The sequence below is a fragment of the Hylobates moloch genome, unplaced genomic scaffold (assembly GCF_009828535.3).
Source record: "Hylobates moloch isolate HMO894 unplaced genomic scaffold, HMol_V3 SCAFFOLD_12, whole genome shotgun sequence".
NCBI lineage: Eukaryota > Metazoa > Chordata > Mammalia > Primates > Hylobatidae > Hylobates > Hylobates moloch.
The window spans coordinates 41,920,500-41,946,943 of NW_026652287.1; the positions used below are offsets into that span (position 1 = coordinate 41,920,500).

General features: G+C 47.5%; 1 protein-coding gene across 1 annotated transcript in view; it reads right to left on the reverse strand.

Moving 5' to 3' along the window:
* MUC16 (mucin 16, cell surface associated) overlaps positions 1–26,444 on the reverse strand; it is a 220,729-nt gene that overhangs the window by 43,200 nt on the left and 151,085 nt on the right. Inside the window, exons 27-66 of the mRNA XM_058425754.1 lie at positions 26,184–26,308; positions 25,880–25,947; positions 25,096–25,268; positions 24,728–24,763; positions 24,406–24,468; positions 23,361–23,485; positions 23,058–23,125; positions 22,273–22,445; positions 21,908–21,943; positions 21,583–21,648; positions 20,522–20,646; positions 20,216–20,283; positions 19,093–19,265; positions 18,742–18,777; positions 18,424–18,489; positions 17,390–17,514; positions 17,105–17,172; positions 16,038–16,210; positions 15,675–15,710; positions 15,353–15,418; positions 13,952–14,076; positions 13,652–13,719; positions 12,870–13,042; positions 12,517–12,552; positions 12,191–12,256; positions 10,820–10,944; positions 10,565–10,632; positions 9,794–9,966; positions 9,431–9,466; positions 9,105–9,170; positions 4,852–4,976; positions 4,597–4,664; positions 3,904–4,076; positions 3,559–3,594; positions 3,233–3,298; positions 2,050–2,174; positions 1,795–1,862; positions 1,022–1,194; positions 657–692; positions 336–401 (exon numbers count right to left, since the gene is read on the reverse strand). Coding sequence (XP_058281737.1) covers positions 336–401; positions 657–692; positions 1,022–1,194; positions 1,795–1,862; positions 2,050–2,174; positions 3,233–3,298; positions 3,559–3,594; positions 3,904–4,076; positions 4,597–4,664; positions 4,852–4,976; positions 9,105–9,170; positions 9,431–9,466; positions 9,794–9,966; positions 10,565–10,632; positions 10,820–10,944; positions 12,191–12,256; positions 12,517–12,552; positions 12,870–13,042; positions 13,652–13,719; positions 13,952–14,076; positions 15,353–15,418; positions 15,675–15,710; positions 16,038–16,210; positions 17,105–17,172; positions 17,390–17,514; positions 18,424–18,489; positions 18,742–18,777; positions 19,093–19,265; positions 20,216–20,283; positions 20,522–20,646; positions 21,583–21,648; positions 21,908–21,943; positions 22,273–22,445; positions 23,058–23,125; positions 23,361–23,485; positions 24,406–24,468; positions 24,728–24,763; positions 25,096–25,268; positions 25,880–25,947; positions 26,184–26,308 — 3,741 coding nt within the window. The remainder of the gene's footprint in view (positions 1–335; positions 402–656; positions 693–1,021; positions 1,195–1,794; positions 1,863–2,049; positions 2,175–3,232; positions 3,299–3,558; positions 3,595–3,903; positions 4,077–4,596; positions 4,665–4,851; positions 4,977–9,104; positions 9,171–9,430; positions 9,467–9,793; positions 9,967–10,564; positions 10,633–10,819; positions 10,945–12,190; positions 12,257–12,516; positions 12,553–12,869; positions 13,043–13,651; positions 13,720–13,951; positions 14,077–15,352; positions 15,419–15,674; positions 15,711–16,037; positions 16,211–17,104; positions 17,173–17,389; positions 17,515–18,423; positions 18,490–18,741; positions 18,778–19,092; positions 19,266–20,215; positions 20,284–20,521; positions 20,647–21,582; positions 21,649–21,907; positions 21,944–22,272; positions 22,446–23,057; positions 23,126–23,360; positions 23,486–24,405; positions 24,469–24,727; positions 24,764–25,095; positions 25,269–25,879; positions 25,948–26,183; positions 26,309–26,444) is intronic.

Below are 26,444 nucleotides of genomic sequence, written 5' to 3' on the forward strand. Positions count from 1 at the left end.
CCATTGTCATCATCCTCACCACCTTCATCATCATTATCATCATTGCTACCATAAGCATCACCATCATCATCAAAACCACCACCACTATCAACATCGCCACCCGCCACAGTTATCACCACAAGAATATAAGCTTCTGATGGTAGAGATTTTTATCTGTTTTGTATACCTGCTGTATCCCCAGGGTCTGGCACAGAGGAGGTACTCAGTAACATTTGTAGGTTGATGCATCATCACTAGATTTACTATGATTTTTACATTTATTTGAGTAAATAATGGCAGACATGTTGCTGCTCATCTGTCATGCTCTAACAGAGGTGCCTTTGACTGGTACTTACCTATGGGTCTAGGTAGGGAGGATGGAGTTTCAGAGGTTCCTAGGTGTACTGTGGAGGTCCCAGGAGCTGAGGGAAAGACCTCATCAGCGAAAGCAGCAAGCTCTCTCATGGCAGAAATGCCAGTAGGTAAGACTGTTTATGGGCCTTGCTGTATGTGGGGTTGGAGCTGGGTCTCTCCCTGGGGCACAGGGTAAAGGGAATAACTTGTGCCCATCCAGCTCCTTTGCTCATGAAAATAACATAAGGGCATATGAAGTGGGTTCAGGTCTTGCCATGCTTAATGTAGGATTGGGGGCACTGGAATATCAGTTGAATACTCACTGCTGGTGATGGGAACAAAGTTCCGATGGGTGAAACCTGCAGAGAGAGAGAGAGGAAGAATAGTGAATAAGAGTCAAAAGTGGGTGACCAAATAGGGGTCAGGGTACCCTGGTGCAATGGAAGGAGTTTCGTGGAACAAAGGCCATTGGAAATTCTCTATTACCACCCTCACATCAGGGAAGGAGACCCTGAAGATACAGCTCAGTGCAAGATGAAGAAGAAACCCGGAAGTTTAGATGTCAGCAATCACAAAAAGACAAAATGGCTGTGCCTACAATAGTCAGGCAGGAAGTGTGACCTCAAGCCAGAGAGTAGAGGCCACTCATCAAGAAGGAAAAGCCTGCAACCACATCACAGGCACTCACCATTGACATAGAGACTGCCTCTGTCCAAAAGATAGGGGCCCAGCTCAGTGATGCCATGGGTCAGTTTGCTCAGCTCCCAATATAGCTGCTCTCTGTCCAGTGCAGGCTTTGGGGGGTCAAGGCGGTGAGTGCAGATGGCGTCCACACCGGTGGCTGCCCCATGTTTCTCAGGCCTGAGGAGGATAAGTGAGGGGAATGACAATAAATGGATTGCCTAGGAAGAGGTCCTGAGATTCCTGAGGGAAGGACAGGCAGGGGCCAGAGGAAATGGTACAGAGGTGAGAAGCTACACGTAGATTCTGTGAGTGCACCAACTCCTAGCCAGCCTGGGTCTGTGAGTAGAATCATGGACACAAAAATATTTGTAACATTATAAAGTAGATCCTCTATTCTCGGGGGATGGGGACAGGAGAGCTCAGACTTGAGACAGGTGAAGAGCTGGAATTGGGGATCAAAGCAAGTGGATGAGGCATGTTTGTGTTAGAAAGAAATGCTGATTGTAGAGTTTATTACCTGCAGGAAAGGGAGGCGGTGGGAAAGGAGGGAATTTAGAGGGATGACCAGGGTAGGGGCCCTATCTTGCTGATGAGCTCTGCAGCATCACTGTTGAGTGGAGAGATGTTACTATCGGGGACACCTTGGTCCTGGAGCCACTGCCTCCTGGATTCCACCAGTGCTGAAGGCACCCCCAGGGAGGGTAGGAAGGAAGTTGCGTAAACTTCTTGGAACTGGGAACAATTGGAGAAGGTGGGCTGGCTCCTCTAAGGTCTCACCTGAGCAAGGTCAGTCTGCAGCCAGAGTACAGAGGGCCGACACTGGTGCTCTTGAACAAGGGCTTGAGCTGCAGAGGAGGGAGAGGGAGGTGAATGGGAGAGCTGAAGTGTAGGGGCGTGGCAGACATAAGGTAGAAGGGGCTGGCATCAGTGGGCTGGGCTTGTATCTCTGGGACCCAGGAGCGGTGGGTGAGATCTTCCGTGGCCCTGGCATAGGTGATGTAGGTGGGACTGGCAAAATGGTAGGGCTCTCACCAGACCCTGCAGTACTCTCTCCGTGGTGTTGAACTTCCTGGAACCAGGGCGACGCATGTCCTCCTCATATTGTAGGTTGGTGATAGTGAAGTTGAGAGTGAATGGGACCAGGAGAGGGCCAGGGGCTGCAGTGGGAGTGGGAAGTAAACACTATGTTCAAAAGTAGGAAAAATATGATATTGCAATGGGCTTAACTTTTAAACATATGCAGAATTTATCACGCCTATAATCTCAGCACTTTGGGAGGCCTAGGCGGGTGGATCACGAGGTTGGGAGATCAAGACCATCCTGGCCAACATGATTAAACCCCATCTTTACTTAAAAAAAAAGAACATCACACTCCGGGGACTGTTGTGGGGTGGGGGGAGGGGGGAGGGATAGCATTAGGAGATACACCTAATGCTAAATGACGAGTTAATGGGTGCAGCACACCAACATGGCACATGGATACATATGTAACAAACCTGCACATTGTGCACATGTACCCTAAAACTTAAAGTACAATAAAAAAATACAAAAATTAGCTGGGTGTGGTGGCACGTCTGTAATCCCAGATATTCGCGGGGTTGAGGCACAAGAATCACTTGAACCCATGAGGTGGAGGTTGCAATGAGCTGAGATTGTGCCACTGCACTCCAGCCTGGCGACAGAGTGAGACTCCATATCAAAAAAACAAAACAAACAAACAAAAAACCATATGCAGCATTTAAAGTGATAGAATTTTGTAAAAAGCATACAATAGTAGGTAAATACTGGGCATAGCTCTTGATGCATATTCAGTGCTCAATATTGCCAAAAATTATCTATTCTCTTTGTTTCTACTATCATCATCATCACCATCATCCTCATCGCCACCATTATTCTTGTCCTTCTCATTACCACCACTATCATCAGCATCACCATTATCATCATCATCACAGTCATCATCATCATCACCACTGTCATCACCATTATCATCACCAACACCCACTTAATCATCATCATCACGGAAATATAAGCTCTCTGAATGCAGTTACTTTATCTCTTTTTGGTTCCCTGCAGTATCCTTGGGCATTAAAGTTTGTGAATTGACTTACCATCACTAGATTTACCATGACTTTCCATCTTTATTTGAGTCAATAATGGCAGAGATGTTGGCATGCTCAGGCATGATCTAACAGAGGTGCCATTGACTGGTGCTCACCTGTGTGGCCAGGGAGGGAGGCTGGAGTCCCAGAGGTGTCCAGGTGCACTGCAGAGGGCCCAGGAACTGAGAAGAAGCCCTCATTACTGAAAGCAGCAAACCCTCTCATGGTGGAAATGCCAGCAAGTAAAACTACTATGGGCCTCACTGCATTTGAGGTTTGAGCTGAGCTTCTCTATGAAGCTAGGACACAGGGGAAAGGAAATAAATTGTGCCATCCAAGCCTTTTCCCTCAGGAAGAGGACATAAGGGGATAAGAGGTAAGGTCAGCTCCTGCCCTGCTTGGTGTAGGATTGCGGGGACTGGAACATCAGTAAAATACTCACTGCTGGTGGCTGGCACAGAGCTCCAATGGGTGAAGCCTGCAGAGAGAGAGAGGGAGGAGGGTGGGTAAGGGTTAAGGAGAGGTCAGACCAAATAGGGGTCAGGGTTACCCTAGTGCAATGAGGAAAGTTTCATGAAGCATGGTCATTGAGATTCCTCACAAGCACCCTCACATGGGGGAAATCCGTGCAAGATGAAGATGAAACCATGAAGTTGAAACATCAATCATCACATATAGAGCATATCATCAAACCCTCAATGGTCAGAAAGGGAATGTGACCTCAGGACAGACAGTAGCATCTGCCCAGCTAGGAGGAAGAGCCCCCAATCACATCACGGCTGCTCACCATTGACATAGAGACTGTCCCTGTCCAGGGTGTAGGGGCCCAGCTCTGTGATGCTGTTGGTCAGCTGGCTCAGCTCCCAGTATAGCCGCTCTTTGTCCAGTCCAGGACTGGTGGGATCAAAGCGGTGGGTGCAGATGGCGTCCACTCCAGTAGCTGCCCCATGCTTCTCAGGTCTGGGGAGGTTAAGAATGGGGAATGGCAATAAGTGGATTGCCTAGGGAAGGGTTCTGAGCTTACGGAGTGAAGGATAGGAAGGGGCCAGAGTAATTGAGAAGCCTGGTACAGAAGTGAGAGAAGCCACACTTTGATTCTCTGAGTGCTTTGACTCCCTGCCAGCTTGGGACTGTGAGCAGAGTCATGGATGCAAGGATTTTCATGAAATCACAAGGTGCGACCTACATTCTCAGAGCAATGGGGAAAGAAGAGTTCAGTCCTGAGACAGGGGAAGAACAAGAATTGGGGTGAAAGCAAGTAGATGAGGCATGTTTGGAGAGAAATTCTGGGAACAGAGTTTAACGACTGGAGGAAAGGGAGATGGAGGGAATTTAGAGGGGTGATGGGTAAGGGATCAATCCTGCTGATGGACTCCGAAGAATTTGTCAGTTGATGTGGGTAGGGCAGGAAGGAAGGTGAGCAAACTCTTTGGGCCTGGGAACAGCTGCGGAAGCCAGGCTGGAAATTCTAAGGTCTCACCTGAGCAAGGTCAGTCTGCAGCCAGAGTACAGAGGGCCAACACTGGTGCTCTTGAACAAGGGCTTGAGCTGTAGAGGAAGGGGAGGGAGGTGAGAGGGTGGGCTGAGTTGGAGGGACGGGGCAGACACGAGGTAGGAGGGGCTGGCATCACTAGGCGGGGCTTGCATCTCTGGGGCCAAGGAGTGGTGGGTGAGATCTTCCATGGCCCTGGCGTGGGTGATATAAGCGGGACTGGTAAGGTGGTGGAGCTCTTACCAGACCCTGCAGAACCCTCTCCGTGGTGTTGAACTTCCTGGAACCAGGGTGTTGCATGTTTTCCTCATAATGCAGGTTGGTGATGGTAAAGTTGAGGGTGAATGGTATCAAGAGAGGGACAGGGGCTGTAAAGGGGTTGGGAAATAAACACTATGTTCAAAAGTAGAGAAATATATAACAGTTTGCAATAGACTTATTTTTGAACATATGCCAACAGCATGTAATGTGGATAAAAAATAAAAGATTTTCATGCCTCTCTTGACTATGATGATAGTTTTTCATAAAGAAGCGTATTACATAAGTGTAATTAGATGGTGAACATAGCACTTGGTGCAGATTTAGTGCTCAATAATGTCAGATATTATTTTTTACCTCTGTTATTGCCACCTTCGTCAGCAACATAACAATAGTTGTCACCATGGAAATCATCACTTTCATCACCATCAACATCAGCACCACCACTACCAGCATCCTCATCACCATCACCACCACAGTGATCATAATCAACATCATTACCACCAGCACCATCACAATATTATCATTACCAGGATAACCACCAACACAATCATTATCATCATCATCATCATCATCTTCATTATCCTCATTGTCAACACCACAATCATCATTGGCAATCGTCAACATCACCACAATCATCTCAAACATCAACACTATCACCACAAGCATCACATCACCACCATCACATCATCATTCCTGTTATAACCAGCACCACCATTATCACCATCATCTTCATCACCATCTCCATAATCACCATCACCATCACCAGCATCATCAGCAGCATCACCATCTTTATAGTCATCTCCATCATATCATCATCATCTCCATCATTGCCACCATCATCATCACTGCTACACTTATCATCCTCATCATCACAAGAATATAAGCTCTCTGAAGGAAGACATTTTTATCTCTTTTGTATTGCCTGCCATATTCCATGGGCCTGGCACAGAGTAGGTGCTCAATAAAGTGTGTTGGTTGCATTAGCAACACTAGATTTGATTTGCTATGATTTTTCATCTTAATTTGCATGAAAATGACAGAGATGCAGATGCTCACCATCGACTGGTATCATTGACTGGTGCTCACCTGTGTGGCCAGGCAGGGAGGATAGAGTCCCAGAGGTTGCCAGGTGCACTGTGGAGGTCCCAGGAGCTGACAAGAAGCTCTCATCAGTGAAAGCAGCAAGTACCCTCATGGCGGAAATGCCAGCAGGTAAGACTCTTATGGGCCCTGCTGCATTTGAGGTTTGAGCTGAGCCTCTTTATGGAGCTAGGGCACAGGGGAAAGGGAATAATTTGTGCCCTTCCAGCCTTTTCCTTCATGAAGAGGACATAAAGGGATAAGAGATAAGGTCAGCTCCTGCCCTGCTTGGTATAGGATTGGGTGGACTGGAACATCAGTAAAATACTCACTGCTGGTGGTTGGCACAGAGCTCCGATGGTTGAAGCCTGCAGAGAGAAGGAGGGAGGAGAGTGCTAAGGGTTTAGGAGAGGTCGGACCAAATAGGAATCAGGGTTACCCTAGTGCAATGAGGAAAGTTTCATGATGCATGGTCATTGTGATTCTTCACCTGCACCCTCACATGGGGGAAGAAGGCCTTGAGGGTGAAATCCGTGCAAGATGAAGATGAAACTATGAAGTTGAAACATCAGTCATCACATATAGAGCGTATCATCAAACCCTCAATGGTCAGAAAGGGAATGTGACCTCAGGACAGACAGTACGGTCTGCCCAGCTAGGAGGAAGAGCCTCCAATCACATCACGGCTGCTCACCATTGACATAGAGACTGTCCCTGTCCAGGGTGTAGGGGCCCAGCTCTGTGATGCTGTTGGTCAGCTGGCTTAGCTCCCAGTATAGCCGCTCTTTGTCCAGTCCAGGACCGGTGGGATCAAGGCGGTGGGTACAGATGGTGTCCACTCCAGTGGCTGCCCCATCCTTCTCAGGTCTGGGGAGGGCAAGAGTGGGGAATGGCAATAAATGGATTGCCTAGGGAGGGGTTCTGAGCTTACTGGGTGAAGGACAGGAAGGGGCCAGAGGAATTAAGAAGCCAGTACAGAAGTGGGGGAAGCCACACTTTGATTCTCTGAGTGCTTTGACTCCCTGCCAGCCTGGGACTGTGAGCAGAGTCATGGATGCAAGGATTTTCATGAAATCACAAGTTGCAGCCTGCATTCTCACAGCAATGGGGAAAGAAGAGTTCAGTCCTGAGACAGGGGAAGAACAAGAATTAGGGGTGAAAGCAAGCAGATGAGGCATGTTTGGAGAGAAATTCTGGGAACAGAGTTTAACAACTGGAGGAAAGGAAGGTGGAGGGAATTTAGAGAGGTGATGAGGGTAAGGGCTCAATCCTGCTGAGGGACTCTGAAGAATTTGTCAGTTGATGTGGGAGGTGGTAGAATCAAGACACAAATTGGTTCTGGAGCCAGTGCCTCCTGAATTCCATCTCTGCTGAGGCCATCCCGTGGTAGGGCAGGAAGGAAGGTGAGCAAACTCTGGGCCTGGGAACAACTGGGGAAGCCAAGCTGGAAATTCTAAGGTCTCACCTGAGCAAGGTCAGTCTGCAGCCAGAGTAGAGAGGGCCAACACTGGTGCTCTTGAACAAGGGCTTGAGCTGTGGGGGATGGGGAGGGAGGTGAGTGGGTGGACTGAGGTGGAGGGATGGGGCAGACATGAGGTAGGAGGGGCTGGCATCACTAGGCGGGGCTTGCATCTCTGGGGCCAAGGAGTGGTGGGTGAGATCTTCCATGGCCCTGGCGTGGGTGATATAAGCGGGACTGGTAAGGTGGTGGAGCTCTTACCAGACCCTGCAGAACCCTCTCCGTAGTGTTGAACTTCCTGGAACCAGGGTGTTGCATGTTTTCCTCATAATGCAGGTTGGTTATGGTAAAGTTGAGGGTGAATGGTATCAGGAGAGGGCCAGGGGCTGTAAACAGGTTGGGAAATAAACACTATGTTCAAAAGTAGGGAAATATATAACAGTTTGCAGTAGACTTATTTTTGAACATATGCCAACAGCATTTAATGTGGATAAAAAATAAAAGATTTTCATGCCTCTCTTGACTACAATGATAGAAGTTTTTCCATAAAGAAGCATATTATATAATCGTAATTAGATGGTGAACATAGCACTTGGTGCAGATTTAGTGCTCAATAATGCCAGATGTTATTTTTTACCTCTGTTATTGCCACCTTCGTCAGCAACATAACCATAGTTGTCACCATGGACATCATCACTTTCATCACCATCAACATCAGCACCACCACTACCAGCATCCTCATCACCATCACCACCACAGTGATCATAATCAGCATCATTACCACCAGCACCATCATAATATTATCATTACCAGGATAACCACCAACACAATCATCATCATCATCATCATCATCATCATCATCATCATCATCACCTTCATTATCCTCATTGTCAACACCACAATCATCATTGGCAATCATCATCATTACCACAATCATCTCAAACATCACCACTATCACCACAATCACCACATCAACACCATCACATCATCATTCCTGTTATAACCAGCACCACCATTATGACCATCATCTTCATCACCATCTCCATAATCACCATCACCATCACCAGCATCATCAGCAGCATCACCATCTTTATAGTCGTCTCCATCATATCATCATCATCTCTATCTCCACCACCATCATCATCACTGCCACCGTTATCATCCTCATCATCACAAGAATATAAGCTCTCTGAAGGAAGACTTTTTTTTTTTTTTGAGACGGAGTCTCGCTGTCACCCAGGCTGGAGTGCAGTGGCGCTATCTCGGCTAACTGCAGGCTCCGCCCCCCAGGGTTCATGCCATTCTGCTGCCTCAGCCTCTCAAGTAGCTGGGACTACAGGCGCATGCCACCTCGCCTGGCTAATTTTTTGTATTTTTAGTAGAGATAGGGTTTCACTGTGTTAGCCAGGATGGTCTCGATCTCCTGACCCCGTGATCCGCCCACCTCGGCCTCCCAAAGTGCTGGGATTACAGGCATGAGCCACCGCACCAGGCCTGAAGGAAGACATTTTTATCTCCTTTGTATTCCCTGCCATATTCCATGGGCGTGGCACAGAGTAGGTGCTCAATAAAGTATGTTGGTTACATCAGCAACACTAGATTTGATCTGCTATGATTTTTCATCTTAATTTGCATGAAAATGACAGAGATGCAGACACTCACCATCGACTGGTATCATTGACTGACTGGTGCTCACCTGTGTGGCCGGGCAGGGAGGATGGAGTCCCAGAGGTTGCCAGGTGCACTGTGGAGGTCCCAGGAGCTGACAAGAAGCTCTCATCAGTGAAAGTAGCAAGTACCCTCATGGCGGAAATGCCAGCAGGTAAGACTCTTATGGGCCCTGCTGCATTTGAGGTTTGAGCTGAGCCTCTTTATGGAGCTAGGGCACAGGGGAAAGGGAATAATTTGTGCCCTCCCAGCCTTTTCCCTCATGAAGAGGACATAAGGGGATAAGAGGTAAGGTCAGCTCCTGCCCTGCTTTGTGTAGGATTGGGGGGACTGGAACATCAGTAAAATACTCACTGCTGGTGGTTGGCACAGAGCTCCGATGGTTGAAGCCTGCAGAGAGAGGGAGGTAGGAGAGTGGGTAAGGGTTAAAGAGAGGTCAGACCAAATAGGGGTCAGGGTTACCCTAGTGCAATGAGGAAAGTTTCATGACGCATGGTCATTGTGATTCTTGACCTGCACCCTCACATGGGGGAGGAAGACCTTGAGTGTGAAATCCGTGCAAGATGAAGATGAAACTATGAAGTTGAAACATCAATCATCACATATAGAGCACATCCTCATACCCCCAATGGTCAGATAGGGCATGCGACCTCAGGACAGAGAGTAGGGTCTGCCTAGCTAGGAGGAAGAGCCTCCAATCACATCACGGCTGCTCACCATTGACATAGAGACTGTCCCTGTCCAGGGTGTAGGGGCCCAGCTCTGTGATGCTGTTGGTCAGCTGGCTCAGCTCCCAGTATAGCCGCTCTCTGTCTAGTCCAGGTCCGATGGGATCAACACGGTGGGTACAGATGGTGTCCACTCCAGTGGCTGCCCCATGCTTCTCAGGTCTGGGGAGGGTAAGATTGGGGAATGGCAATAAATGGATTGCCTAGGGAGGGGTCCTGAAGCTTGCTGGGTGGAAGGCACCAGAGGAATTGAGAAGCCTGGTACAGAAGTGAGAGAAGCCACACTTTGATTCCCTGAGCGCTTCGACTCCCTGCCAGCCTGGGACTGTGAGCAGAGTCATGGATGCAAGGATTTTTATGAAATCACAAGGTGCAACCTGCATTCTCACAGCAATGGGGAAAGAAGAGCTCAGTCCTGAGATAGGAAAAGAACAGGAGTTAGGGGTGAAAGCAAGCAGATGAGGCATGTTTGTTTGGAGAGAAATTCTGGGAACAGAGTTTAACAACTGGAGGAAAGGGAGGTGGAGGGAATTTAGAGAGGTGATGAGGGTAAGGGCTCAATCCTGCTGATGGACTCCAAAGAATTTGTCAGTTGATGTGGGAGGTGGTAGAATCAAGACACAAATTGGTTCTGGAGCCAGTGCCTCCTGAATTCTATCTGTGCTGCGGCCATCCTCTTGTAGGGAATGATGGAAGCTGAACAAACTCCTTGGGCCTGGGAACAACAGGGGAAGCCAAGCTGGAAATTCTAAGGTCTCACCTGAGCAAGGTCAGTCTGCAGCCAGAGTATAGAGGGCCAACACTGGTGTTCTTGAACAAGGGCGTGAGCTGTGGAGGAAGCATAGGAAGGTAAGTGGGTGAGCTGAGGTGTAGGGATGAGTCAGACATGAGGTAGGAGAGGCCGGCATCAGTAGGCGGGGCTTGCATCTCTGGGGCCAAGGAGTGGTGGGTGAGATCTTCCATGGCCCTGGCGTGGGTGATATAAGCGGGACTGGTAAGGTGGTGGAGCTCTTACCAGACCCTGCAGAACCCTCTCCGTGGTGTTGAACTTCCTGGAACCAGGATGTTGCATGTTTTCCTCATAATGCAGGTTGGTGATGGTAAAGTTGAGAGTGAATGGTATCAAGAGAGGGCCAGGGGCTGTAAAGGGGTTGGGAAATAAACACTATGTTCAAAAGTAGAGAAATATGTAACAGTTTGCAATATATTTATTTTTTATTTTTTGAGAGAAGTCTCACTCTGTAGCCCAGGCTGAAATGAAGTGGTGCAATTTTGGCACACTGCAACCTCTGCTTCCTGGGTTGAAGTGATTCTCCTGCCTCAGCCTCCCGAGTAGCTGGGTATACAGGCGCGTACCAGCATGCCTGGCTAATTTTTTGTATTTTTAGTAGAGATGGGGTTTCGCCATGTCAGTCAGGATGATCTTGATTTCCTGACCTTGTGATCTGCTTGCCTCGGCCTCCCAAAGTGCTGGGATTACAGAAATGAGCTACCGCACCTGGCGGCAATAGACTTATTTTTAAACGTATTCTACAGCATTTAATGTGAATGAAAAATAAAAGATTTTCATGCCTCTCTTGACTACAATGACAGAAGTTTTTCATAAAGAAGCGTATTACATAATTGTAATTAGATGCTGAACATAGCGCTTGGTGTGGATTCAGTGCTCAATAATGTCAGATGTTATTTTTTACCTCTGTTATTGCCACCTTCGTCAGCAACATAACCATAGTTGTTACCATGGAAATCAACACTTTCATCACCATCAACATCAGCCCCACCACTACCAGTATCCTCATCACCATCACCACCACAGTGATCATAATCAGCCTCACTACCACCAGCACCATCACAATATTATCATTACCAGGATAACCACCAACACAATCATCATCATCATCATCATCATTATTCTCGTAATCATCACCACAATCATCTCAAACATCACCACTATCACCACAATCATCACATCACCACCATCACATCATCATTCCTGTTATAACCAGCACCACCATTATCACCATCATCTTCATCACCATCTCCACAATCATCATGACCATCACCAACATCATCAGCAGCATCACCATCTTTATAGTCATCTCCATCATATCATCATGATCTCCATCACCACAACCATCATCACCATCACCTTTATCATCCTCATCATCACAAGAATATAAGCTCTCTGAAGGAAGACATTTTTATCTCTTTTGTATTCCCTGCCATATTCCATGGGCCTGGCATGGAGCAGGTGCTCAATGAAGTGTGTCGGTTGCATCAGCAACACTAGATTTGATTTGCTATGATTTTAATCTTAATTTGCATGAAAATGACAGAGATGCAGACACTCACCATCGACTGGTATCATTGACTGACTGGTGCTCACCTGTGTGGCCGGGGAGGGAGGATGGAGTCCCAGTGGTTGCCTGGTACACTGTGGAGGTCCCAGGAGCTGAGAAGAAGCTCTCATCAGTGAAAGAAGCAAGTACCCTCATGGCAGAAATGCCAGCAGGTAAGACTATTATGAAACTTGATGTATATGGGGCTTGACCTAGATCAGTTTGTAGCTGGGGCAGAAGGGAGGATGAATCACTTCTGCCTTCCCGGCTCCTTCTCTTAAGAAGAGGAGCTATGGATTTATAAGGAGGAGGGTCAGCTCCTGCTCTTCTTTGTGTAGAATCAGGGGCATGAGATTATCAGTTGAATACTCACTACTGGTGGTGGGCACAGAGTTCTGATGGGTGAAACCTGCACAGAAAGAGGGAGTAACGTGAGTAAGGTTAAGATAGAGGTGGATAACAAAATAGGGGTCAGAGCTACCCTGGTGAAATGGAACCGGGGCTGCTGGAGGTTTTCTATCAGGACCCTCACATCAAGGAAGAAAACCCTGAGGGTAGACCCAGTCTCCAACATAAAGAAGAAATCATGACATTCTGACGTCAATTATCAAATATAGACAACATGGTCAAGCTTTCAATGGCCAGGCAGTGATTGTGACCTCAAGCCAGGGAGTAGAGGTTGCCCATCAGAGAGGAAGAGCCTCCAACCACATCACAGCTGCTCACCATTGACATAGAGACTGTCCCTGTCCAGGGTGTAGGGGCCCAGCTCAGTGATGCTGTGGGTCAGCTGGCTCAGCTCCTGGTACAGCTGCTCTCTGTCCAGCCCAGGTCTTTTGGGATTAGGGTGGTAGAGGCAGACAGCATCCATTCCAGTTGCTGCCCCATCCTTCTTGGGCCTGGGGAAAGGAGGTTGGGGGAATGACAATGAAAAGATTACCTAGGACAGGTCTTGAGATTGCTGATGGAAGGACAGCAAAGGAGAAGAGAAAATGAGAAACCTGGGAAAGAGGTGAGAAGCCACACTTAGATTCTCTGAATGCACAGACTACCAGCTTGCTTGGGACCGTGAGTAGAGTCATGGATACAACAATTCTCATAAAAGTGCAAGGGTGAAACTTGCATTCTCATGAGAAAAAAGAGCCCAGACTTGAGACCAGTGAAGACCTTGAAATGGGGATGAAAGCACGTGGATGAGGCATGATTGTCTTGAGAGAAATCCTGGGGACAGAATTTAACACCTAAACGAAAGGGAGATGGAGGGAAAGGAGGGAATTCAGAAGAATGATCAGGGTAGGAGCTCAATCCTGATGATGGACCATGCAGATTCTCTCTGTTGAGGTGAGGTGTGGGGTTGTTACTATCAGGAAACACACTGGTCCTGAAGCCAGTGACTCCTGAATTCCACCTTTGGTGAGGATATCCCTAGGAAGTGTATAAAGGAAAATGTGCAAAGTCTATTGGGGTGAGAATAATTAGGGCAGCCAGGCTGGCTATTCTAGCCTCACCTGAGAGAGGTCAGTCTGCAGCCAGAGTACAGAGGGCCGACACTGGAGTTCTTGAACAAGGGACCGAGCTGTGGAAGAGGGAGAGAGAGATGAGTAGGAGGCCTAAGGTCCCTGTGTGGGGACAAAAGTGAGGTGGGTGGGGCAGGCACCAGTGGGCGTGGCTGGCCTCAGTGGCTGAGGCTTACATCTCTGGGGATGAGGGCAAGGTGGGTGCGATATTCTTCCATTGCCCTGGCATGGATGTTGTACGAGGGGCTCGGTATCTGGGGCAGGGGAGAGTGAAGAGGGCAGGGTACTAACCAGACCCTGCAGGACCCTCTCTGTGCTGTTGAACTTCCTAGATCCAGGGTGGTGCATGTCCTCCTCATACTGCAGGTTGGTGATGGTGAAGTTGAGGGTGAATGGCACCAGGAGAGGGCCAGCAGCTGTAGCGGGAGGGGGAAATAAACACTATGTTCAAAGTGGAGAAAATAGGAGTTTGCAACAGACTTATCTTTAAACATGTGCAACATTTAAAATGAATGACTAAATAAATATTTACCGTGCATCTCTTCCCTATAATGACAGAATTTATTTATTTATTTTTTAGATAGAGTCTCGCTCTGTCATCAGGCTAGAGTGCAGTGGCGCGATCTCGGCTCATTGCAATCTCCACCTCCTGGGTTCAAACGATTCTCCTGCCTCAGCCTCCCAAGTAGCTGGGACTACAGGTGTGCACCACCACGCCCGGCTAATTTTTGTATTTTTAGTAGAGACAGGGTTTTGCCATGTTGGCCAGGATGGTCTTGATCTCTTGACCTCGTGGTCCGCCCACCTTGGCCTCCCAAAGTGCTGAGCTTATAGATGTGAGCCACCACACCCAGCCCAACATAATTTATTTTTTAAAGGATGTTTTATAATAGTAGTTAGATGCTGAGTGTAGCTCTTGGTGCATATTCAGAGCTTACTATTGTCTGATGTTATCTGTTATCTTTTTTATTGCCATCATCATTGTTGTTATCATTGTCACCATCACCATTATTATTATCATCACCACCACCATAATAATCCCAAGCATGACCACCACAAACATCATCATCACCACACTCAACACATCATCATTATCATCATAACCCCACGACCATCACTGGCATCATCCTCATCACCATCATTGTCATTTTCATCAACATCACCAGTCTCATCATCACCATCATAAAGAGCACCCCAAAAAATAAAAAATAAAAATAAATAAACAGAACCACCATCACCATCATCATCATCACACTCAACACATCATCATGAACATCATAACTGTCACTGACATTCTCATGTCCATCATCACCATGGTCAGCACCACCACCACCATTATCACCAACAGCGTCACTATCATCATCGTCATCATAATGGTCATAAACAGCACCACCACCATCATCATCATCCCACTCAACATATCATGATTAATATCATAACCACAACCACCACCACCACCATCATCATCATCATCACATAAACAGAAGCTCACTGAGGGCAGAGATGTTTTTACTGGTTTTATTTTCCTTGCTGTATCCCTAGGGTCTGGTACACTGTATGTGGCCAATTAATTTTTTTCGTTCACTCACTATCACTAGACTTACTCTGATTTTCTATCTTTATTTGAATGAAAATGGCACAGATGTTTACATCAGGCATGCTCTAACAGAGATGCCATTGACTGGTACTTACTTGTGGGGCTGGGGACGGGGGATGGAGTCCCTGAGGTTTCAAGGTCCACTGTGGAAGTCCAAGGAGCTGAGAAAAAGTCCTCATCAGTGAAAGCAGGAAGCACTCTCATGACAGAAATGGCAAGAGGGGAGACTATGGGGTCTGCTGCTTGTGTGGCTAGAGATGGGTCAGTCTTTGGAGCTGGGGCAGAGCAGAGCTTGAGTAAATGCTGCCCTCCTATCTCCTTTGGTGAAAAAGAGGACCTATGGGTTTATGAGGAGGGGTAGCTCCTGTTCGGCTTGGTGTAGAATCAGGGGCATGTGGACAGGAGTTGAATACTCACTGCTGGTGGTGGGCCCAGAGCTCCGATGGGTGAAACCTGCATAGAGAAGGGGGCAGGAGAGTGTGTAAGGGTTAAGGAGATATTGGCAACCAAATAGGGTCAAGGCTACCCTGGTGCAAAGGAATGAATTTCATGGTACGGGGCATTTGAAGATTTCCTATCAGCATCCTCACATCAGCAAAGAATGCCCTGAGGGAACACAGTCCACGGTGATAAAGAAACTATGAAGTCCAGACCTTAGTCATCCCATGTAAAACACATGACAGAATTTTCAATTGCCAGGCAGGAAGTGTGACCTCTAGTTAGAGATTAGAGGCTGCTCAGCAAGGAGGAAGAGACTTCAGCCACATCACATCTGCTCACCATTGACATAGAGACTGTTCTGGTCCAGGGTGTAGGGGCCCAGCTCTTTGATGCCATTGGTCATCTGGCTCAGCTCCCAGTACAGCTGCTCCCTGTCCAGTCCAGGGCTTTGAGGGTTAAGGTGGTGGGTGCAGATGGCATCCACTCCAGTGGCTGCCCCATCCTTCTCAGACCTGGGGAAGGTAGGTGGGGAGAATGACAATGAAAAGATTACCTAGGACAGGTCTTGAGATTGCTGAGAGAAGGACGGCAAGGGACCAGAGGAAATGAGAAACCTGGGAAAGAGGTGAGAAGCCACACTTAGATTCCCTGAGTGCACAGACTACTGGCTTGTTAGGGACTGTGAGCAGAGTCATGAATACAACAGTTTTGATAAAAGTGCAAGGTGAGGCTGGGTGCGGTGGCTCACGCCTGTAATCCCAGCACTTTGGGAGGTCGAGGCAGGTGGATCACCTGCGGTCAGGAGTTCAAGACCAGCCTGACCAACATGGAGAAACCCTGTCTCTACTAAAAATACAAAATTAGCCGGGTGTGGTGGCCCATGCCCGTAATCCCAGCTACTCGGGAGGCTGAGGCAGGAGAATCGCTTAAACCTGGGAGGCAGAGGTTGTGGTGAGCCGAGATTGTGCAATTGCACTCCAGCCTGGGCAACAAGAGTGAAACTCTGTCTCAAAAAAAAAAAAGTGCAAGATGAATCCTGCGTTGTTATGGCATGGGACAGGAGATCCCAGACTTGAGGCCAGTGAAGAGCTGGAAATGAGGCATGATTGTCTTGAGAGAAACCCTGGGGACAAAATTTAATACCTAAATGAAAGGGAGGGGCAGGGAAAGGAGGGAATTCAGAGGACCAGGGTAGGGGCTCAATCCTGATGATGGACAATGCAGATTCTCTCTGTTGAGGTGGGGTGTGGGGGTGTTACTATCAGGAGACGCACTGGTCCTGAATCCAGTGATTCCTGAATCCCGCCTTTGGTGAGGATATCCCTAGGAAGTGTATAAAGGAAGATGTGCAAAGTCTATTGGGGTGAGAATAATTGGGGCAGCCAGGCTGGCTATTCTAGCCTCACCTGAGAGAGGTCAGTCTGCAGCCAGAGTACAGAGGGCCGACACTGGAGTTCTTGAACAAGGGACCAAGCTGTGGAAGAGGGAGAGAGAGGTGAGTAGGAGGGCTAAGGTTCCTGTGTGTGGGTGCAGAAATAAGGTGAGTGAGGCAGGGCCTAGTGGGTGAGGCTAGCTTCAGTGGGCATGGCTGGCCTCAGTGGGTACCTTCTTCTCCCATTACCCTGGCTTGCTTGTTGTAGGAGGCACTGAGTATCTGGGTCAGGGCAGAGTGAGGAGGGCGGGGCACTAACCAGACCCTGCAGGACCCTCTCTGTGGTGTTGAACTTCCTGGAGCCAGGGTGACGCATGTCCTCCCCATACTGCAGATTGGTGATGGTGAAGTTGAGGGTGAACGGCACCAGGAGAGGAACAGCTGCTGTAGTGGGAGGGGGAAATAAATACTATGTCAAAGGAGAGAAAATAGGAGTTTGCAATATATTTATCTTTAAATATAGGCAGTATTTAAATTGACTGACAAAATAAATATTTACCATGCCTCCCTTGCCTTCAATGACAGAATATATTTTTAAAGGATATTATATAAAATAGTAGTTAGATGCTGAGCATAGCTCTTGGTTCATATTCAGTGCTCAATATTGTCTGATGTTACCTGTTATCTTTATTATTGCCATCATTGTCATTGCTATCATTGTCACAATCACAATCGTTATTATTATCACCACCACCATAATAATCCCCACCATGACCACCACAAACATCATCATCACCACACTCAAGACATCACTACTATCATCATAACCCCATGACCATCTCTGGCATCATCCTCATCACCATCATTGTTATTGTCATCAACATCACCAGTTTCATCATCATCATCATAAACAGCACCACCACCACCACCATCATCATCACTAACATCATAACCGTCACTGACATCATCCTCATATCCATCATCTTCATGGTCGGCAACATCAACACCATTATCATCAACAGTATCACTATCATCATCATCATCAACAGCACAACTACCACCATCAACAGCATTACCATCATGATCATGATCACCATCAACGACTAGCATCACCACCACTATCATCATCACATGAATAAAAAAGCTCACTGAGGGCAGAGACATTTTTATTGGTTTTGTTTTCCTTGCTGTATCCCTTGGGTCTGGTACACAGTAGGTGGCCAACAAATATTTTTGGTTCACTCACTATTACCAGATTTACTATAATTTTCCACCTTTATTTGAGTGAAAATGGCAGAGATGTTCACACTCATCAGGCATGCTGTAATAGAGATGTCATTGACTGGTACTTACTTGTGGGGCTGGGGAGGGAGGATGGAGTCCCTGAGGTCTCAAGGTCCACTGTGGAGGTCCCAGGAGCTGAGGAAAAGTCCTCATCAGTGAAAGCAGAAAGCACTCTCATGGCAGAAATGGCAAGAGAGGGGACTATTATGAGGTTTGCTGCATGTGGGCTTGAGCTGGGTCTGTCTTTGGAGCTGGGGCAGAGGGGAGCTTCAATAACTTCAGCCCTCCAAGCTTCTTTGCTCATGAGGATGACTTATGGGTTTATGAGGAGCTCCTGCTTTGCTTGGTGTAGAATCAGGGGCATATGGACATGAGTTGAATACTCACTGCTGGTGGGGGCCACAGAGCTCCGATGGGTGAAACCTGCATAGAGAAGGAGGGAGGAAATTGTGTAAGGATTAAGGAGATGTGGGGGATGCAATAGGGATCATGGCTATCCTGGTGCCATGGGACAGGGACCATTAAAGATTTCCTATCAGCATCCTCACAACAGAGAAGAATGCCCTGAGGGAATGCAGTTCACGATGACCAAGAAACCACGAAGTCCAGAACTTAGTCATCCCATGTAGAGCACATAACAGAATTTTCAATGGCCAGGCAGAGAGTGGGCCCCCAAGCCAGAGATTAGAGTCTGCCCAGTAGGGAGGAAGAGGCTCCAACCACAACACATCTGCTCACCATTGACATAGAGACTGTTCCTGTCCAGGGTGTAGAGGCCCAGCTCTTTGATGCCATTGGTCAGCTGGCTCAGCTCCCAGTACAGCTGCTCTCTGTTGAGTCCAGGGCTTTTGGGGTCAAGACGGTGGGTGCAGATGGCATCCATTCCAGTGGCTGCCCCATTCTTCTCAGGTCTGGGGAAGGTAGGTGGAAGGAATGCAATCAAAAGATTAACTAGGAAGGGTTTTCAGATTGCTGAGGAGAGGACAGCAAGGAACCAAATGAAATGAGAAGCCTGGGAAAGAGGTGAGAAATCACACTTAGATTCTCTGAATGCACCGACTACTGGATTGCTTTGAACTGCAAGCAGGGTAATGAATACAAGAATTTTTAAAAAAGTGCAAAGTGACTTGGCACAGTGCCTCATGTCTGTAATCCCAGCACTTTGGGAGGCCAAGGCAGGCAGATCACTTGACGTCAGGAGTTCAAGACTAGCCTGGTCAACATGGTGAAACCCTGTCTCTACAAAAAATATAAAACTTAGCTGGGTATAGTGGCGAGTGCCTGTAATCCCAGCTACTCGGGAGGCTGAGGCAGGAGAATCACTTGAACATGGAAGGCGGAGGTTGCAGTGAGCTGAGACCAGCCTGGTGTGCAGTGAGACCACGTTTCAACATGAAATAATAATAAGATAAAATAAAATAAAATAAAATAAAATAAAATAAAATAAAAAAGTGCAAGTTAAAACCTGCATTCTCATGGCATGGGGACAGAGACGCCAGATTTGAGACCAACGAAGAGCTGGAAATGGGGATGAAAGCCTGTGGATGAGGCACGATCATCTTGAGAGAAATCCTGGGGACAGAATTTAAGACCTAAAGGAAAGGCAGGTGCAGGGACAGGAGGGAATTCAGAGGGATGATCAGGGTAGAGGCTCAATCCTGATGATAGGCCATGCAGATTCTCCCTGTTGAGGTGGGGTGTGGGGGAGTTACTATCAGAAAACACATTGGTCATGAAGCCAGTGACTCCTGAATTCCACCTTTCGTGAGGATATCCCTAGGAAGTGCAGCAAGGAAGAGGTGCAAAGTCTATTGGAGTGAGAGCAAGTGGGGCAGCCAGGCTTGATCTTCTAAGGTCTCACCTGAGCAAGGTCAGTCTGCAGCCAGAGTAAAGAAGGCCGACACTGGTGTTCTTGAACACGGGACCAAGCTGTGGAGGAGAGAGAAGGAGATGAGTAGGATGGCTAAGTTGTGTGTGTGGGTGTGTAGGGCAGAAGTCAGGTGGGCAGAGCAGGCATCAGTGAGCGGGGCTGGCTTCAATGGGCATGGCTTGCATCTCTTGGGGCAAGGGTGAGGTGGGTGTGATCTTCTTCCATTGCCTGGCATGGATGATGTAGGAGGTACTGACTGTCTGAGGTGGGGCAGAGTGAGGAGGGTGGGGCACTAACCAGACCCTGCAGGACCCTCTCCGTGGTGTTGAACTTCTTGGAGCCTGGGTGATGCATGTCCTCCTCATACTGCAGGTTGGTGATGGTGAAGTTGAGGGTGAATGGCACCAGGAGAGGGCCAGCGGCTGCAGTGGAAGTGGGAAACAAACACTATGTTCAAAGTAGAGAAAACAGGAGTTTGCAATAGACTTATCTTTAAACATATGCAGAATTTAAATTGAGTGACAAAATATTTACCATGCTTCCCTTGCCTATAACAATACAATTTATTTTTACAAAAATACATTCTATAACAGTATTTAGTTGCTGAGCACTGCTCCTGGTGCATATTCAGTGCTCAATATTGTCCGATGTTATCTATTATCTTTATTGCCATCATCATCCTTGCTATCATTGTCACCATCACTATTATTATTAATGATCATCACTGCCATAATAATCCCCATCACAACCACCACAAACATTATCATCACCACACTCAACACATCATCATTATCATCATAACCCCACAACCATCACTGGCATCATCCTCGTCAACATCATTGTCATTGTCATCAACATAACCACTACCAACATCAATATCATCAGTACCATGGTCACCATCATAAACAGCATCACCACTATTATCATCATCATCACACTTAACACATCATCATTATCATCATAACCTTCCCAACCATCACTGGCAACATCCTCAAGTCCATTAACATCATCATCCATAATATCACCACCACCATCATCAACAGCGTCACCATCATCAACAGCATCACCATCATCAACATCATCCCACTCAACATGTCATTATTACTATCATAACTACCACCACCACCATCATCATCACATGAACACAAGCTCACTGAGGGCAGAGATTTTTTTATTGGTTTTATTTTCTTTGCTGTATCCCTAGGGTCTGGTACACTGTAGGTGGCCAATAAATTTTTTTGGTTCACTCAGTATCACTAGGTTTACTATGATTTTCCATCTTCATTTGAGTGAAAATGGCACAGATGTTCACATTCATCAGGCATGACCCAGTAGACATGTCACTGACTGGTACTTACATGTAGGGCTGGGGAGGGAGGATGGAGTCCCTGAGGTTCCAAGGTCCACTGTGGAGGTCCCAGGAGCTGAGAAAAAGTCCTCATCAGTGAAAGTGGAAAGCACTCTCATGGCAGAAATGGCAAGAGGGTAGACTATTATAAGGTCTGCTGCATGTGGGCTTGAGCTATGTCTGTCTTTGGAGCTTGGGCAGAGTGGAGCTTGAGTAACTTCTGCCTTCCCAGCTCCTTTGCTCAAGAGGAGGTCTTATGGGCTTAAGAGGAGGGGCCAGCTCCTGCTCCACTTAATGTAAGATCAGGGGCATGGGGACATGAGTTGAATACTCACTGCTGGTGGTGGGCACAGAGGTCTGATGGGTGAAACCTGCATAGAGAAGGAGGGAGAAGACTGGGTAAGATTTAAGGAGATGTGGGAGATGCAATAGGGTTCAGGGCTACCCTGGTGCAATTAAATGAGTTTCATGGGACAGGGGCCATTAAAGATTTCCTATCAGCATTCTCCCAAAAGGGAAGAGTGCCCTGAGGGAATGCAGTTCATGATGACAAAGAAACCATGAAGTCCAGAGCTTAGTCACCCCATGTAGAGCACATGACAAAATTTTCCATGGCCAGGCAGGGAATGTGCCCCCAAGCCAGAGATTAGAGGTTGCCCAGCAAGGAGGAGGAGATTTCTACCATTTTACAGTGGCTCACCATTGACATAGAGACTGTTTCTGTCCAGGGTGTAGGGGCCCAGCTCTTTGATGCCATTGGTCAGCTGGCTCAGCTCCCAGTACAGCTGCTCCCTGTCCACTCCAGGGCTTTTGGGGTCAAGACGGTGGGTGCAGATGGCATCCACTCCAGTGGCTGCTCCATCCTTCTCGGACCTGAGGAAGGTAGGAGGGGGAATGACAATGAAAAGATTACCTAGGAGTTGTCTTGAGATTGCTGAGGGAAATATATCAAGGAACCAGAGGAAATGAGAAATCTGGGAAAGAGGTGAGAATCCGCACTTAGATTATCTGAGTACATAGACCACTATCTTGGTTGGGACTGCAAGCAGAGTCGTGGATATAATAATTTTTATCAAAGTGCAAGGTGAAATCTGCATTCTCATGGCATGGGGACAGGAGAACCCAGACTTCAGACTAGTGAAGAGCTTGAAAGGGGGATGGATGTATGTGGATGAGGTGTGATTGTCTTAAGAGCAGTCCTGGGGACAGAATTTAACACTAAATGAAAGGGAGGGGCAGGCAAAGGAGGGAATTCAGAGGAGTGATCAGGGTAGTGCCTCAATCCTGATGATGGATCATGAAAATTCTGCCTGTTGAGGTGGGGGATGGCGGTGTTACTATCAGGAAACAATTGGTTCTCAAGCCAGTGACTCCTGAATTCCCTTTTTGGTGAGGATATCCCTAGGAAGTGCAGCAAGGAGACAGTGCAAAGTCTTTTGGAGTGAGAACAATTGGGCAGCCAGGCTGGCTCTTCTAAAGTCTTACCTGAGCAAGGTCAGTCTGCAGCCAGAGTACAGAGGGCTGACACTGGTATTCCTGAACATGGGACCAAGCTGTGGAGGAGGGAGAGAGAGGTGAGTAGGAGGGCTAAGGTGTGTGTGTGTTAGGGGCAGATGTGAGGTGGGCGGAGTAGGCACCAATGAGCAGGGCTGGTCTCTGTGGGTGGGGCTTGAATCTCTCAGGGGCAGGGGTGAGGTTGGTGCTATCTTCTTTCATCACCTTGGCATCTATGATGTAGAAGGGACTGGATATCTGGGGCTGGCAGAGTGAGGAGGGCAGGGCACTAACCAGACTCTGCAGGACCCTCTCCGTGGTGTTGAACTTCCTGGAGCCAGGGCGATGCATGTCCTCCTCGTACTGCAGGTTGGTGATGGTGAAGTTGAGGGTGAACAGCACAAGGAGAGGGCCAGCATCTGTAGTGGGAATTGAAAACAAATACTATGTTCAAAGTAGAGAAAATAGGGGTTTGGAATAGACTTATCTTTAAACATATGCAAAATTTAAATTGAGAGAAAAATATTTATGTCTCCATTGCCTATAATAATACAATTTATTTTTATAAAAATATATTATATAATAGTAGTTAGATGCTGAGCATAGCTAGTTGTGCATATTCAGTGCTCAATATTGTCTGATGTTATCTGCTTTCTTTATTATGGCCATAATCGTTGTTGCTATCATTGTCACCATCACCATCATTATTATCATCATCACCATGATAATCCCCATCATGACCACCACAAACATAATCATCACCACACTCAACACATCATCATTGTCATAATAACCACATGACCATCACTGGCATCATCCTCATCACCATCATTGTTATTGTCATCAGTGTCACCACTACCATCATCAACATCATCAGTACCATGGTCACCATCATAAACAGCACCACCACCATCATCATCATCATCATCATCAACTCAACACATCATTACCATCATAACCTTCACAACCATCACTGACAACATCCTCATGTCCGTCATCATCATTGTCAGTACCATCATCACCACCATCATCAACAGCAACACCATAATCATAAATTATCGTCACACTCAATATGTCATTATTACTGTTACCACCACCACCACCACCATCATATCATCACGTGAACGCAAGCTCACTGAGGGCAGAGATTTTTTTTTGGTTCTGTTTTCCTTGCTATATCCCTAGGGTCTGGTACACTGTAGGTGGCCAATACATTTTTTTGGTTCACTCAGTATCACTAGATTTATTATGATCTTCCATTTTCATTTGACTTAAAATGGCACAGATGTTTGCATTCATCAGGCATGATCTAATACAGATACCATTGGCTGGTACTTACTTGTGGGGCTGGGGAGGGAGGATGGAGTCCCTGACCCAAGGTCCACTGTGGAGGTCCCAGGAGCTGAGAAAAAGTCCTCATCAGTGAAAGCAGAAAGCACTCTCATGGCAGAAATGGCAAGAAGATAGACTATTACAAGGTCTGCTGTATGTGGGCTTGAGCTGGGTCTGTCTTTGGAGCTGGGGAAGAGGGGAGCTTGAGTAACTTCTGCCTTCCCAGCTCATTTGCTCAAGAGGAGGACTTATGGGTTTAAGAGGAGGGGCCAGCCCTTGCTCCATTTGATGTAGGATCAGGGGCATCTGGACATGAGTTGAATACTCACTGCTGGTGGTGGGCACAGGGGTCCGATGGGTGAAACCTGAATAGAGAAGGAGGGAGGAGACTGGGTAAGGAAGGGTTAAGGAGATGTGGGGGACGCAATAGAGTTCAGGACTACCCTGGTGCAATTAAATGAGTTTCATGGGACAGGGGTCATTAAAGATTTCCTATCAGCATCCTCACAACGGGAAGAGTGCCCAGAGGGAATGCCTCTCATGATAATGAAGAAACCATGAAGTCCAGAACTTCGTCATCCCATGTAGAGCATATGACAGAATTTTCAATGGCCAGGCAGGGAGTGTGCCCCCAAGCCAGAAATTAGAGGTTGCACAGCCAGGAGGAAGAGACTCCTACCACATCACAGCTGCTCACCATTGACATACAGGCTGTTTCTGTCCAGGGTGTAGGGGCCCAGCTCTTTGATGCCATTGGTCAGCTGGCTCAGCTCCCAGTACAGCTGCTCCCTGTCCACTCCAGGGCTTTTGGGGTCAAGACGGTGGGTGCAGATGGCATCCACTCCAGTGGCTGCTCCATCCTTCTCGGACCTGAGGAAGGTAGGAGGGGAAATGACAATGAAAAGATTGCCTAGAACTTGTCTTGAGATTGCTGAGGGAAACATATCAAGGAACCAGAGGAAATGAGAAACCTGGGAAAGAGGTGAGAAGCCACACTTAGATTATCTGAGTACACAGACAACTATCTTGGTTGGGACTGCAAGCAGAGTCATGGATATAATAATTTTTATAAAAGTGCAAGGTGAAATCTGCATTCTCATGGCATGGGAACAGGAGAACCCAGACTTCAGACTAGTGATGAGCTTGAAAGGCTGATGAATGTATGTGGATGAGGCATGGTTATCTTGAGAGAAATTCTGGGGACAGAATTTAACACCTAAATGAAAGGGAGGGTCAGGGAAAGGAGGGAATTCAGATGGGTGATCAGGGTAGTGTCTCAATCCTGATAATGAACCATGAAGATTTTGCATGTTGAGGTGGGGCATGGGGTGTTACTATCAGGAAACAACTGGTCCTCAAGCCAATGACTCCTGAATTCCCCTTTTGGTGAGGATATCCCTAGGAAGTGCAGCAAGGAAGCAGTGCAAAGTCTTTTAGAGTGGGAACAAGTTGGGCACCCAGGCTGGCTCTTCTAGTCTCACCTGAGCAAGGTCAGTCTGCAGCCAGAGTACAGAAGGCCGACACTGGTGTTCTTGAACATAGGACCAAGCTGTAGAGGAGGGAGAGGGAGGTGAGTAATGGGGCTAAGGTGTGTGTGTGTAGGGGCAGATGTGAGGTGGGTGGAGCAGGCATCAATGAGCAGGGCTGGTCTCTGTGGGTGGGGCTTGCATCTCTTGGGGGGAAGGGGTGAAGTTGGTGCTATCTTCTTTCATCACCCTGGCATGGATGTTGTAGAAGGGACTGGATATCTGGGGCTGGGCAGAGTGAGGAGGGCAGGGCACTAACCAGACTCTGCAGGACCCTCTCCGTGGTGTTGAACTTCCTGGAGCCAGGGCGATGCATGTCCTCCTCGTACTGCAGGTTGGTGATGGTGAAGTTGAGGGTGAATGGCATCAGGAGAGGGCCAGCAGCTGTAGTGGGAATTGAAAATAAACACTATGTTCAAAGTCAAGAAATAGGGGTTTAGAATAGACTTATCTTTAAACATGTGCAAAATTTAAATTGAGAGACAAAATATTTACCATGTCTCCCTTGCCTATAATAATA